Here is a 15,115-nt window from a genome sequence, read left to right on the forward strand (position 1 = left end):
CTTTTGATATGTACTAACTTCGGGCAACCGAGATGGTAACAGCCTTTCATGCTGGGGTAGTCCTGGTAAGGTACCTTGGTATGAGGGGGTGTTACAAAGTTTTTGTTTGGTTATAGTGTGTGTTTTGTAGAGTGTGAACTTCGGGGACGAAGTTCTTTTTAAGGAGGGAAGACTGTAATACTACGGATTATATAGGCTAGTACTCGACCGAGTATGGCCTACTCGGTCGAGTAAAGTGTGTTGAGTATTATGTTTGGCTACTGCCCAGGAATACTCGGTCGAGTATGGGGAATACTCGACCGAGTAGAGGATACTCGGCCGAGTATACTCTATACTCGACCGAGTATCCGGTCTGACGGGTAATATTTCAGCGGTTTGATTTAGGAATGGTTGGGGCGTTATATATTTCATTAATCAGTTTCTAATTACGTTTTACAAAACCTAAAACATCATACAACACCCTAATCATTCTGAATCTCTCCTCTGTGTGTGGGCAATCATAAGCAATCGTATTCATTCCTTTAATTCTTCGTCGGTAAGTCCTTACTCTCATGTTTAATGATTGATATTTTTAGGGTTTGTCTTTAATTATGAATTGGGGGAAATGTGGTTTTGCAATTGGTGATTGTGTTATGTGATTGTTGTTTAGGCGGAGACTTCGTAGATGAGCCGTTCTAGTTTGCTTGCTCTCATTCACTGCTGTTGTGCTAAGGTAGGGTTTCCCTACTCAGTTTACTGTTAATTAATTTAAGATTGTGATTATATTATGTATGATTGTTGTTTGCTGATCATCGGAGTGTTGGTGTGGTGGTGGTTGTGACGATGTTGTGATAGTTGTGGTGGAGTCACTTGCGGGAGTGGCTCCACACCCTAGTTCGCCCTCCGTGGAACCCGCCACGGGAGGGTATGTGCACATTAAGGGACAGGGTTATCGCTCGTTGATGAGCAGGATTTTGGTGGGGATTAGCTGTGGTCCCCCACTGGCGGTGTGGGCTACCTGTTGCGATGGGTAGTCTGGCAGGGCTACACACTTCGGTGTGTAGTCGGTTACTGTGTGAGATCGAGAGACCGGGGATGGAGGATGATCAGCTGGTTGCTTTATGCACTTGTCTTATTTTAATTATGTAGTAACTGACCCCGTGTTGTGTTTTGTAAAATCTGTGGTGATCCATTCGGGGATGGTGAGCAGATTGTGACAGGTGATACGCGTATTGAGCTTGGGGCAGTCATGGGAGAGTCACCATGTTGGATTAGATGTCACCACCACGAGTCTTAGTTATTGTTTTGGTAGTTGTTAGCATTTGGATAATTCTTTTATTGGATTTTGGAGACAATGTAACTTTTATACTTTCCGTACTTTAATAAATGTGTTGGACTGTTGCTTTTGATATGTACTAACTTCGGGCAACCGAGATGGTAACAGCCTTTCATGTTGGGGTAGTCCTGGTAAGGTACCTTGGTATGAGGGGGTTTTACATTAAGACCCGGCAGGTTTTTACTCAAGAAACGCAATTGAAGATGTTTAGACAATTAGGCGACACGACATAGACCATAAGGTAGGTACTACCTTCGGTGAAGACTCGACGTTTCCTAGATGACTTTGACTCTAACTCAACTAGACTCGACTCGAGGCTGAATCAGATAGGTGGACTGATATGTAGGATGTTATTATTTAAAAAAGATTTTCGAAAATAGAAATCTTCAAAAAGCGAGATTTTATTAGGATTGTCTTTTGAAAAAGGTTAAGTTTATTTTCAGAAGACATGTTTTAAATAATCGGGGTTGCTACGGCTTAGAAAATGGTGCGTTGTTTTTGAAGGCGGTATTCAAATTCAAATTCGCGGGTTTGAAAATCGAGAGTCGAAAGTTTGGATGGTTGAAATCGTAATGGCCTAGAAAACGGTGCATTGTTTTCGAAGATAGTTTTCGAGATGAAGGTTTCGGAGATTAAAACAACCATAATGTCGGCGCAAAAAGTGCATTTTGAAATGGTTCAAAAACCGAGTTTCGAAATTGTTATTATGCCGGCGTAGAAAACGGTTAAAGTTATTTTCAAAGTATTTGAAAGTGAATTGAAAATATGAAAACGGTTAAATTTTTTTTCGAAGTATTTTGAAATTTGGATATTTGAAAACGGTTAAATTCGTTTTCAAAATATTTGAAATTGGATTGAAAATTATGAGGATTGATCTCGTCATTCCGACGGGGCTAGAAAACGGTTTTGATCTTTGAAAGACGATATGGAAATTTAAAATTGTGAGAATTGAAATCGTCATTACGACAGCTTTGAAAAGCTAAATTGGGTTTCTTAAAAGGTGGGCTAAAATTTGAAAATTCGGAGAAGTGAAATTGTCATTACGACGGCTTAGGAAACGTTCAAATTTGTTTTTTAAAAAAACGGGATTTGAAAGAATTGCGGGAATTAAAATCGTCGTTACGAAGGGTTGAAAAAGCGGTGTTTCTCAATTTGAAAATTGATTTTGAATTTCAAAAATTCGAGGGTAAAATTCGTCATTACCACGGCTTGAGAAATTGGGTTTTGATTTTGAAAATTGAGGATCGAAATCGTCATTACGACAACGTAAAAAGGGTTTTGAAATAATTTGAAAATCGAGGATAGAAATCGTCATTACAATGACGTAAAACCGGTTTGACGTGTTTTGAAATGATTTAAAAATCGAGGATAGAAATCATCATTACGACGACACAAAAACGGTTTTGAAACGTCGTAAAAATCGAGGATAGGAATCGTCATTACGACGACGTAAAAACGGTTTTGAAGTGCTTTGAAACGTTTTAAAAATCGAGGATAGAAAAGTTTGAAACTATTGAAATTGATGTGGTTTCAAAAACAGTGCAACGTTTCCGAAGACGGTTTTGAAATATTATCGAAAATGATGCGTCGTTCTCGGGATTTGAAATGTTCACGAAAACGGTGCGTCATTGTAACACCCGCGAATTTTCCGCTTTGGCATTTATAATTTAATTAGCTATTTTATTATTTAATTTGTACTTTAAAATCCGTTTTTATAAAAATGTGGCTTTACATGTATAATAATATTAATGTTGATAAAAATATCCGTCTTAAGTTTGTAGTAGGTTTGAGACGTATTTAATGTAAAATCGACATAAATTTAGAGTTTGGGCCTAGGATGACTATGGACCTTTTTTTTATCATTTCCTCTCCACCAATCCCTTATCCCACAACCCTATCATCTCTTTCTCTTATCCAAAATCTCAGCAACATTCCACCATTACCACACCTTCACCTTCACTCTTAAGACGGCTATAAAATCTTCGTTTTTTATCGGTTTTCAACAATTTTCGCGCCTATCTCTTCCTCTCCTCGCCCTCCATCTTTCTAGGTAAGAAATATCCCAACCTTTCCCCTCTTTTTTCTCTGGCTGTGACCCTTAGGGCACGAATTCCTAGGCTAAATCGTTCATTTGTGTGTTTAGGTGTTAACTTAGACAACCCGGAGTTGTTTTGAGTCGGAAGTGTATTATTTGAAGAGAAAAAAGGTAACGGTAATAGTATACTCGACATTATGTTAAATTTATGTGTGTTTATGTGGTAGTTTACTTCTTTGTTGAACAAAGTTCATACCTTTACTTGTTTTGTACCATTGTTGAATGTGATGGTTTTATACAAGATTTACTTGGTTAATTTGAGTAAACTCTGTATCTTTAGCTTCCTCATGAAATGGGTGAATGAATGTGGTAATTTAAATGGGTGAATATTGTCTTTTACATGCTTAAAATTTCGTCTTAAGACGGTCTCAAAAGAATGACCAAAACCGTGAGAAAGGGCTGCTTTGAGCCGTGCTTTGACTCGACTTTTGTGAAGATTTTGTTATTGGTTTGGGTCAATTTGTTAGCACCTATCTTGTGTACATATACATGAAAGAATTGGATCATTTGTTTGGGTGAATTCCGTCTTGTTTCATGCTTAAAAACTCGTCTCAAAATGGTTGCACAAACTTTTTTTGTACCATGGTAAAGGGCTGTCCAAGCTGAGTTGCGGGATGGTTTTGGGTCAATTCTTCTTGTTGTTTTGACCAAATTGGTTAACTTACGTCTTAAGTACATACCCATGTATGAATCGAATTGCTTGTATGGGAAAAATACCGTCTTATTCATGCTTTAAAATCCGTCTTAAAACCACCTTTAATCTCACACCCCATGCCGGCCGGGACACCCCTTATCCTAGACCTGGATGACCTCCAGCGCCACTGAAAATATGCAGTTGCACCGGTGTCGAAAAATTAAGTGGTTTAGCCACTTGAATCACTCGATTCGGAGTCTATATGACTAAATGGGGCCCGTTTTACCGTTTCAAGTTCTATAAATATATATCCTTTGTGTATGATGGTTGTTTATACTTTTTATTCGTATCATTACCCAAGTTTTACATTGTTGACGCGTATATGCTTATGGGTGGTTCGGATTTTGGTTTGTTTACGTTTTGCCTCGTGTTTCGTATTAGTTAATTCATTTGTTATCGGTTGTTTATACTTTGTTCAAGTAACAAGTAAATGTGAAATAAAATGTTCTCATGATAGGAAAGCATGAAATGATGCTATATACTTTATATTTGAGTTCGTATTCATTTGTTTATATTTTGCCATGTGTTTCGTATCACTTAAGTCATTTGTTATCACTTGTTCTATTTTAAGCTCAAGTGACATATAAATATGAAATATAAGGTTTATTCAAGTTATATAATATTGAAATAGTATTCTATACTCCACATATGAGTTCTTACTTGCTCATAGTCGAATCTTTATCAAGTATCAAGTGTGAAATGCTTATCTTGAACATTTACTTGAATTGAGTCGTATTCTTGTGAAAATGCCATAATTCTATGCCTTCTTGCTTGACTTATCTTTATGCCTTACTTGTGTAGTTCTGCCAAGTGTTGGTTAACTCATGCTCTTTCCGTCTCTTTCGAGCCATTTTTCCGAATTCGGGGTACTGGACTTCCGTTCTGTCGATCGATTCTTGGATGCGAAACGTGTATCGCATGTCGACTCGGGTAAAGTACATCCCGAGAGTTTGACCATATTTAGACTAGGACCATATATATTATCGTCGCCCTACCAAGAGGAATTGAGTCTTAGAGAAGTAAACGTCTTGCTTGGTTATGATCATTGGCATATGTCTTTCTACACGAGAGTTTACGTTATATGTGATTGAATTTAAGAGTCTTGGTATGGACGTGGGCCTATCTGCGTATGCCCACCCGATCTGTGGGCAATGGCAGCGGTCTTTTGAAAGCCACGCTCGGTGGCGTAAAAATGCTTTCGACCGGATCATTTTAGATCGGTCGGTTTCGTCTCGGTAAGGGTCTCGAAACGATTAGAGATGTTCGGAGTCGCCACCAAGCATTTGTGGGATGCTTGGAACCCGTTCGAATCCACTTTATACCTCGGTCAAATGAAGCACAAAGCAGTGTTTGACATAGGTACTAAAGATAAGGAATCGTCCCTCTTTGGCATCCTATCTCTAGAATGACTCTCGTACGCCCTGGATAAGGTCGTCCACTATCCAAAGTTTCTGAGTAAGAGGTGAAGTTACATATTGGGAAGCCCTTTAATCAGACACCCAATCCCGCCCGCGGTGAGCGCCTCTCTGATCGATCTTGGTTGGTTGAATGCAAAAGTTGATAAAACGGTTTAAATGCATGAATGCGCATCCAATAATTTAAACCTAACATGTGAGAGCTTTCTAAGTCGGTTGATTTAATCTAAGTATCAAGTATAAGATGTCAAGTTGGATTTATGATTGATTTGCATGCAAGACGAAAATTAAACATCCATTTATCGAGTTAGGTTTATGGTGCATAACGTGATCCATTTGTCTTAGTAAGGCGTATTACAAATATGATTTTTGAATGAGCAAATTAGTCATCTGATCCGTCCTATATCCGGGTTAACCGGAGTCGGGATCGTCCAGACTAATGCTGGAAGGGGAACAGACCCTGCACCAGGCAACCACATGAGGCGCGATCCTGTTGGCAGTATAAGGGGGTCTCCCCTGGTTTGAAAATAGGAAAAGAAATGGCATGTTTAGGCGCGGGTCAGTTAACGGTGTAAGACGCATTCTGACCATTTGAAAAACGTTTATAAAACACATTGAAAATGGGTATTTGAACCCGTTTTGGTTTGAAAGGGTCGTTTAGACCGTATTTGTTGATTTGAGGAACGAGACTTGAATAATCGTCATTATTTTGATGATATTTGGTGTTGGGTTCGACTTGACAAGCTTGACATGAATAGTTTTAAAAGTAATTATGAACTAATTGTTTTAAGTTCATTTGAATATAATTAGTCAATACTCATCATCGTACTCGGGTTAAAATCCGACATGGTATGTGGAACCAAGGATGACTTTGTGTTGATGACTAATATATTTATTTTGGAAATGTAAAGAAATGATGAAAGGCTTTAAAATACCTTCCAAAATGTAAAGAAATGAAATAAAAGGCTTTAAAATACCTTTTAAATGTAATTAACCAAATATTATCACCGAAACACGGATTAAACCGTCGTGGTATTAAGAACCAAGGGAGAAAAATGTTTTATGGTTAAAAACTTATAATAAATAAAAGGGTTTGAAAATATTTGAAATGGTAAAAACTGATTACAAATATAAAAATAGATTAAAGAGGAAAGACGAGAACAAACACGGTTGAGTCTGACCTGGACACCCCATTGAGGCGCGAGCCTCTGTGCATAACAAGGGGCTTCTGTCTCAGGCCAAAACTCAGTTTTGGCTCGTCTAACCTACATTTGGATCGTGCTATGCATGATTTAGCATATTATGGTCATGAAATAAGTAAAGACATGATAAAAGAAGGATTTTTACACCCTCATACTTACATGCTTGTTTATGGCGAGAAACCGACGTAAGTGTAACAACTCGTTTGGTCGGAAAAGACTCGGTTTAAAACCGTTTTAGTAAGTAAAAAGAGGGTTTTATTAAGATTAGTGATGGTGTAGTGGTCGAAACGGTCGGTCAAGTGATTTAATGCACGATGACGGTACCAAACAATGTGTAAGGCTTGTATTTACGATCGGTAGGTCGTAAATACGCGTCGGATTGTGACTTAGGAAGTCGAGTCTAGAATTTTAAGGGAGAAAAGAGGGGGTGGACACTCGCGTAAGTTCTCAAATGAGGGCATTTGAGGGGTATTTATAGGAGAATGAGTGGTTGTGTGAGTTTTGAGCGACGTGGCCACCTGGGCTGCCCAAAGAGGCGCGAGCCACGTCGCGGGTCTTCGAGGTGTCTTGTCGCTTTCACACAAATGCAATCATGATTTGTTCTGTCCTAGGATTTGTATGCACATGTTTGGTACTTGACCATACATAAATCCAGGAAATCTTAACATGGAAGCATTTGAATGGTTTGTTTTTTGTGGTTGACTCGGTTTGACTCGTTGTTGGAGCCGGGATTTGAATTTTTGAGTCGGTTTTTGGTCCGGTGTCGGTTTTGACTCTAGTTAGTGTCATTGCGACCCCGTCGTCATGCATTAAACACTCCAGGTACTTTTGAAAAATTTTAAAATGTTTTATTTTCGAAATCGTTATAAGTTTTCCGACATAAAGTTGTACACGAACTGTCGATCAAACGTCGCGATTCCAAAGCATGTTATAGTCCGATAATCATCGGGTGTTTGTTGGAGCCTCAGCAGATACCGGGTATCTACACTTGGTCCTATCGGACACTAGAGGTGAGATGCAAGCCTTCTATTTGCGATATGATCTCCGGGATTGATGCTCTCATCCGTTCTTATGGTGATATGCAAGCCATGAGTGCGCATGTGACGTTAATAGCCACGTCCCGTGCAATGTTTGTTAGAAGATTTCCAAAGTAATGGCTATGGTTTTCAACTATATGTATTGCGATGATTGACTACTCGTTTATCTATCTCACATGACTTAAGTAGTAGTCTTTTATAATTTGGATAGTTGCATATGTCACATTTCATTTGAAATTCGTGCTTGTGATTAACTAACTGTATCTATGTTCTTTCCTTTGCATCACTTATTTAAATATGCCTATGACATGCTCATTTGCTATTCTATCTTGCTTTCTCTTATTATTCTAACATGAATGATCCCCTGCTTATTAGTTTAAGTGAATTGTCCCGTATTTATTATGCCTTGCCTTATTTGAGTTTTTTGTTATGTTCATTTTGATATAATGTGGCTGTGAGAACCTTGGGTTACTCCCCACAGACTGTGGCATTCATGTTTACATGAATGACATGTATTAGTTGGTGCATTTATGGGGTGAATACATGTGTGAGCTAGCGAGTACCTTGACCGTTGGATTTTTGTCTATCGTTATGCTTAGACTCACCGTTTAGACTTGTTATTCGTGGGATATCTTCTCCTCTTATTTGCTAGACTTGGTTTGTAATAACCTAAGTTTGCTTATCGTTGAACTTGTTTCATTTTATTAGTGACTTCCGCATGTTAAACTTTAACTAGTAATAAAAAGTTTTTAAGATTTCATAATTTCCGCTTAAATTTATTAGTTATATTTTTCGCATTATCGCGGGGTGTCACGGTCATTCTCGGGATTTTAAATGTCCTTTATGTCGGCGCAAAAATGCTTTTTGAAATGGTTTGTAAAAACCAAGTTTTGAGATCAGCATTACGACGACATGAAAAGATGTTTTGAAATGGTTGTGAAAAACCGAGTTTGAAATCGTCATTACGACGAGATGAAAAGGTGCTCTGAAACGGTTTTGAAAAACTGGGTTTTGAAATCGTCATTACGACGATGTAAAAAGGTGATTTGCAACGGTTATGAAAACGGGGGTTTGAAATCGTCATTACGACGGCATAAAAAGGTGATTTGCAATGGTTAAGAAAACCGGGGTTTGAAATCGTCATTACGACGGCATAAAAAGGGTATATTTTTGCAACGGTCGGCAAAAGACCAAGGTTTAAAATGGCCATTATAATGGCGTAAAAATGTGTTTTGCAAATTGAATATGGCACGGAAGGACTTATGATCACATAGCACATAAGCACTCGCAGTTTCATTATATTATGCATTATGCTGACACGGGTTTTGGCTAGATAAGGGTGGTTACACACCAAGCGATCAATCCCCGATCTTCGAGAGGGATGTCAATCCAAACAAAATGTGTAAGGAGGGCGCTCTAGCCTCGTTTACGTAGGAAGTGAAAGTTCGTTGACGAAACAAAAGAGTATAACGTCAACGGTATGCTTGACATAATCGGGAGTCGAAACGCGGGAATGAGAAAACTCACGCAAACGAGACGAGCCAATTGGTTGATAAAAGTTTGGTTGTGGGCCCGGACAAAGAACCCGGCTTATGACCGTAATATCAATTAATGAACTTAAACCAACGACCTCGTTCGAGTTTCACCTCTAAGGATCACAAAGACACAAGTGTCCTAGTTTTCCCAGCGGAGTCGCTAATATTTGGACAAATGGGTGTCTGAAAAGCCACGTTTGGTGACGTAGAAATGCTTTTGACCGTATCGCTTCAGATCAGACGGTGTCACCTCGGTGAAGGTCTCGAAACAATGTAAAGATGTTCGGAGTCGCCACCAAGAAATTGTGGAGTGCGTGGACACCGTTCGAGATCCACTTTATACCTTGGTCAAACAAAGCATGAAGCGTGCTTGACACATATACTAAAAATAAGAACTCGTCCCCCTTTAGGATTCTATGTCTATAATGACTCTCGTTGCCAAGGTCGTCCACTACCCAAAGGTTCTGAGTAAGGGGTGCGGATATGTATTGGGAAGCCTTTTAATCTGACACTCATTATAGAGGCACCAAACCTAGTTACATTATATGAGGGAATACAATTTTGATTTTATTTCCATATCTTTTGTTTTAGATCGTCTAAACCTACATAATAAATATAGTGAGAATTATTTTAAAAACTATACATAAAGAATTGTTTTATCTCGTAGCATTATCTACGGACAGAGAAATACTATTTGCCTTCTCCTTCCAACCTTCACTTTTACTTTCTCCTCTCACAACAGATTAAAATATCGTTTATTTTGGTTAATCTACTTATCTTCTGACCTCACTCGATATATATTAATTTAGTCGATTGTAAGAGGATGAAGAAGAAGATTGAAAAGAATTGAAAAGAGAAGGTTAATATCACCCTCCTACTCCTACGGACATCATTCGAGAGAATTAGGATCCTTTCCATTTCTTTTAAAAAATGGAGAAGTCATTTCCTCACTCAATCCCTTCTAATAATGATTTTTCCTTACACTCTCATTTTTCCTTTATTTTTATGCGTAAATTGAGAACCATTAGATATTGCCAGAATGCGATCCGGACCGTTAATAGAAATTAGGAAATAACCTCTCCATTTTTTTTTTCGAAAATGGAATGAATCTTGACTCTCCATTCGAGACTAGTCGGAAGAAAGCAAAACACATTGGCGCTCTACAAATCTATCTACAATATCTCCTTTACAAAATCCCCAAACTTAGCTTTCTTCTGTGTCATGTTTAAATCATCATCATCATCATCATCTTCCTTTTCTTTCTGGATACGAAATCCCTAATCAAACCCACTGTTATTGGCGCTAGTATTTACAGCATAAAGGCAACAGTAACCTCTAACCCCCCCCCCACACACACAACAAACAAACAGCATATTTTATATACTTCTCACTCTATTTCATACACCACCATTTTTAAAGTATATACAACTCAAACCCAATTCATATTTCGTATAAAAGGCACATAATTACTTAGAAAGAGGGGCCTCTACCCATCTTGTGCCTTTTTACAACCATCCCTTTTTTTGTTCTCTCTTCAAAAAGCCTTCACTTGATCGAAAAAACATACCCAACTTTTATCGATCACCCCAGATCATCTTTTCGCAGATCCTTAGTAAAAAGTCTCATGGGTTACTTTCTCATACCTTTCTTCATTTTTTTTTATTACTAATTTCCCACTAAATTTAATTTTATATACAGTACTTTTTTGTGTTTTTTCAGGGGACATGGATTCTGGGAATAGTGCGAGTATACAATCGTCGAGCACTGCCGGCGGCGGTGCTTTAGATGATCAAGAGTTTGAGTCACACGGTGGCGGAGACGGCGGCAGCGGGGTTTTGTTTAGCCAAAGTTCATTGGCTAGCTTTGATAATACGGGGTCGTTTCAACTTTACTCTCTCAACAATGGTTCATCAACCTACAATAATTTCGACCCACTTACCAATAATTTCGACACTAACTTTATGATTAATCAAAATCATAATAGTGATCGTACCAATAATAATGATTTGGGGTTGTTGTGGCCATCTACTATTTGCTCACCACTTGATAATACAAATTGCACTACTCCTACTACAACTGTGGGTCCTGCTGCTAGTTTTAGCCCAAACAACAACAACAACCTGCTGACCCGTATTGGTCCGGGACCGGTATCGATACCGAGCAGCGGGGCTCCACTGGTGTCGGATCATCCAGGACCAGGTGGGGCCGTGCGAAACCCGAAGAAGCGGTCTAGAGCCTCTAGGAGGGCGCCAACAACTGTGCTTACTACTGATACCAATAACTTCAGGCAAATGGTTCAGGAGTTTACGGGTATACCCGCTCCTCCCTTCTCGGGTCGGACTCGGCTTGATCTTCTTGGTGAGACGGGTATTCATGTTTCTAGTCCAGGAGTTCACCAGACACCTTATGTTTTAAGGCCATTTCCGCAAAAGATAGTAGTCCCTAGTAATCATCTTTCTATAAATGGTAGTCTTAATCCCCAAAGTTCTATTAATAATAATAATAATAATAATCACTCAGTTCTCACGCTCCAATCCCTCCTCCGACCATCCTCATCCTTGGCGGTTGAAAACTTATATGGATCTGGTATCAATACAGGTCTGGGGTGTAACGCTGCTGGTTTTTTGATAAATCAGTTTGCTTTAGGCCAGGTAACTACTACTACTACTGCTACTCCGACTACTAATGCGATAACGACGACTCTTAACCAAGACCGTCTCCCTCTCGGTCGTCCGGTTGACGATGGAGGGAGTAGTAGTAGAAGTGCAGGTACTACCTTGGAAAATTACGGAGGTATGACAAGGAGTGAAGGTATGGTGGATTCTTGGATTTGTTCATCTGATTAATCACCGGTTTACATATTGATTTAGTTAGTTAGTAAACGTACAAGATTGTTTATTAGCAGGTAGTGCACTACTGATTTACGCCCTACTAGGTGTAGAGGTATGGTAATGGTGTAGTAGAATTGTTGGGTGCAGCATGGTGTTATACCTAACATAGAAATACAGGTTAAAATTTGTAACTAATGTACGTATTTTGTAAGAAAATAGAGTATGGTTTTTAAATCGACATTATTTAATCATCGAGATTAAATTAGAAAAATGTATTCTGTAAATGGAGTGTATGGAGGGAGTAGTATACTTGGACACTCTAATTTGTACTCCGTTACTCCGTATATGGTATTTGGTAATGTATAATACTCGGTATTTCGGAGTACTACTTTTCTAGCTCTGCCCGGCCTTGGAATCTTGATGGTCCCATTGTCATCATTATATTTAGAAGATATTTAGAAGTGGAAGTATATGATTAGAACTTGTGTGTGTGTACGTTATATACGTACACCTTGTTTCCATACCTTGGTTTTTTGAATTTGTATTTATATTTGTTGATATATACTCCCTCCGTCCCGGTCATTTGTTATCCTTTAGTTTTGGCACAAAGATGAAGGAAAGGGGAGTGGGCCAATGACTAAATGACAAGTGGAATAAATTGAGTGTAAATGATCAAATTACTCGTCAAATTCAATCTTAAAATAGAAAGGACAACAAATGACTGAGACACCCAAAATGAAAAAGGACAACAAATGACCGGGATGGAAGGAGTATATTGCTGGTAATACATAAGTTTTCCTTGTTTTATTTCATTAGAAATGAGATCACTCTTGACTAGTTGTACGTTTTCATCATTTCTTTCATTTTCTACGTACGGTTAAACTCGAGAGATATGCAGTATGCTACTTGAAGATGAAAACTAGTTTTAGGCCGTATATTTCATGTAATAATAAAATAACACAATATAATAATAATAATAATAATAATAATAATAATAATAATAATAATAATAATAATATTTTATAATTATGCCCGTGCGGATAGAATTTTACGGGATTTAATATTTAAAAACTTGAATAAATAAGGTACTAAAAAATTTATCATTTGAAAAATTTAAATAGCTTTGAAAGTAAAATCAGAAATATTAGAAGAATTAATGAAATGATGAAAATAATGTACATAACGGTACGGACACTCCTCCTAATCGGCGTTCCCGTGTCGGACACCCGTGTCGGACACGACACTCGTCGGACACACGTCAAAACGTGTCGGACACTTGTAAAGCCGTGTCTAACTTTCATCTTTTATTTGGGCACGTGTCCGACACGTGTCCATGGTATTTTGAGCCGTGTCCATGGTATTTGGACACACCTTCAAACGGAATCAAGTTGAATTTAAAGTAAATGGCGTGAATTGTTACATGGTTGAATTTGGTGGGGAAATAAGTTGAATTAGCGGTAAATGATGTTATTTAGACTAGTAATGAGATGTCGAAATAGTTGATTATAAGTTAATTTTTGGTTTTGGAAATGAGAATGAGTTATAATTAACGTCAAGTTTTACCTTCACTTATTTAAATTTAATATTCAAATACTTTTTCAAAAATAAAATCGCACATAACTAAATATAAAATATATATTTTATTAAATTTAAATGACGTGTCCCGTGTCCTAAATTTCATGAGATGCCGTATCGCGTGTCCGTGTCGTGTCAGTGTCCGTGTCCGTGTCCGTGTCAGTGCTACCTAGTATACCGTAAACACCGAAAATGCAAAGAAGGGGAGGAATGTCAATGGCAGTGGGCTCCGGAGCCACAAATGCGATTTTGGTGAATATATTTTAACATGGACGAACATGAAAATAAACGACAATATTAGACCTGTTAAAATATGACCCGATTTTTGAAGAGTCAAACACCCGTATATCTTGACCCACGACCCAAAATGACCCTGAATCCGAAATGACCTGTTATTCTAAGGTCGAAAATCGACCCAACCCGTTCGACTCGATGGGGCAAAAATAAATGAAGAATATTATTAAAATATTAATATTTTTATTTTATATTCGAAATAATAAATATAAAATATAGTATATTATTTTTATATTTTTAATTAAAAAATTTATTTAAACGTCAATTTTATATCATTAAATAATAAAATAATTATTAAAATAATGAATATAATATTATTAATATTAAATATAATTTAATTTTAAAAAATGTTTTTCGGCTGGAAAATGGTAAAATAAAAGACGTCATAATCTTTTATCTGATCCGTATTCTGACCATAATCCGACCCAAGACACGTATAACCCGACCTGTAAGGCCCGACTCGAGCACCGACCCGTTTGACAGGTCTACACGACATTATTGTCCACTACGGTAAAAAAAATGCAAAAGGTATAAAGCACAAGCAAACCAGATAAACCGAAATTAAAATATGGACCAACAATATTACTTATCTAGGAGATTCCTAACTGATACGTGCATTTTATATAGTCTTTTTAGCCTATTTTATGCACGTATTTCTATGCTTTTATCGTAGTTTTATGCTACGAAATGCCCCGAATATGCTACTTTGGGTTATTTTGTCTTATTTGCAGGAATGAACCATAAAGTAGCGGAATCAAGTCATTTACCGTCCATTTTGCATGCATTTGGAGGAAGAGTAGATTTGGAGCGGGAAATGTTGCTCTCTTGGGATGCGTGAAGGTGTTTCGGGAGCTAAAAGGACGAGTCAAGGCAAACTAATCAAATTTTAAGCTGCTGAAGTCAAAGATCCACTCGATCAAGTGCTATTCTAGTCGATCGAGTGGTTTAGGAGTCAATAATGAGTCGATCGAGCTCTATTTCGATCGATCGACGGTTTCTTTTATAGCCTTGCTCGATCGAGGCAGTGTCCTTCCTCGATCGAAATTTGTTTCTGGTTTGAGTTTGCTCGATCGAGTGATGTATCTACTCGATCGAGTGGACTTTGCTACGGGTTGGGCTTTT

The 15,115-nt window shown here is 38.0% G+C and overlaps 1 protein-coding gene across 1 annotated transcript; it reads left to right on the forward strand.

Moving 5' to 3' along the window:
* Window positions 1–10,511: 10,511 nt before the first annotated feature.
* Window positions 10,512–12,376, forward strand: LOC141586889 (uncharacterized). The gene is made up of 2 exons (XM_074408286.1): window positions 10,512–10,921; window positions 11,013–12,376. Exons 1-2 carry the CDS (start codon window positions 10,918–10,920, stop codon window positions 12,137–12,139), a joined length of 1,131 nt encoding a protein of 376 aa, XP_074264387.1. The 5' UTR covers window positions 10,512–10,917; the 3' UTR covers window positions 12,140–12,376.
* The last annotated feature ends 2,739 nt before the right edge of the window (window positions 12,377–15,115 follow it).

This window comes from Silene latifolia, chromosome 6, assembly GCF_048544455.1.
Source record: "Silene latifolia isolate original U9 population chromosome 6, ASM4854445v1, whole genome shotgun sequence".
Taxonomy (NCBI): domain Eukaryota; kingdom Viridiplantae; phylum Streptophyta; class Magnoliopsida; order Caryophyllales; family Caryophyllaceae; genus Silene; species Silene latifolia.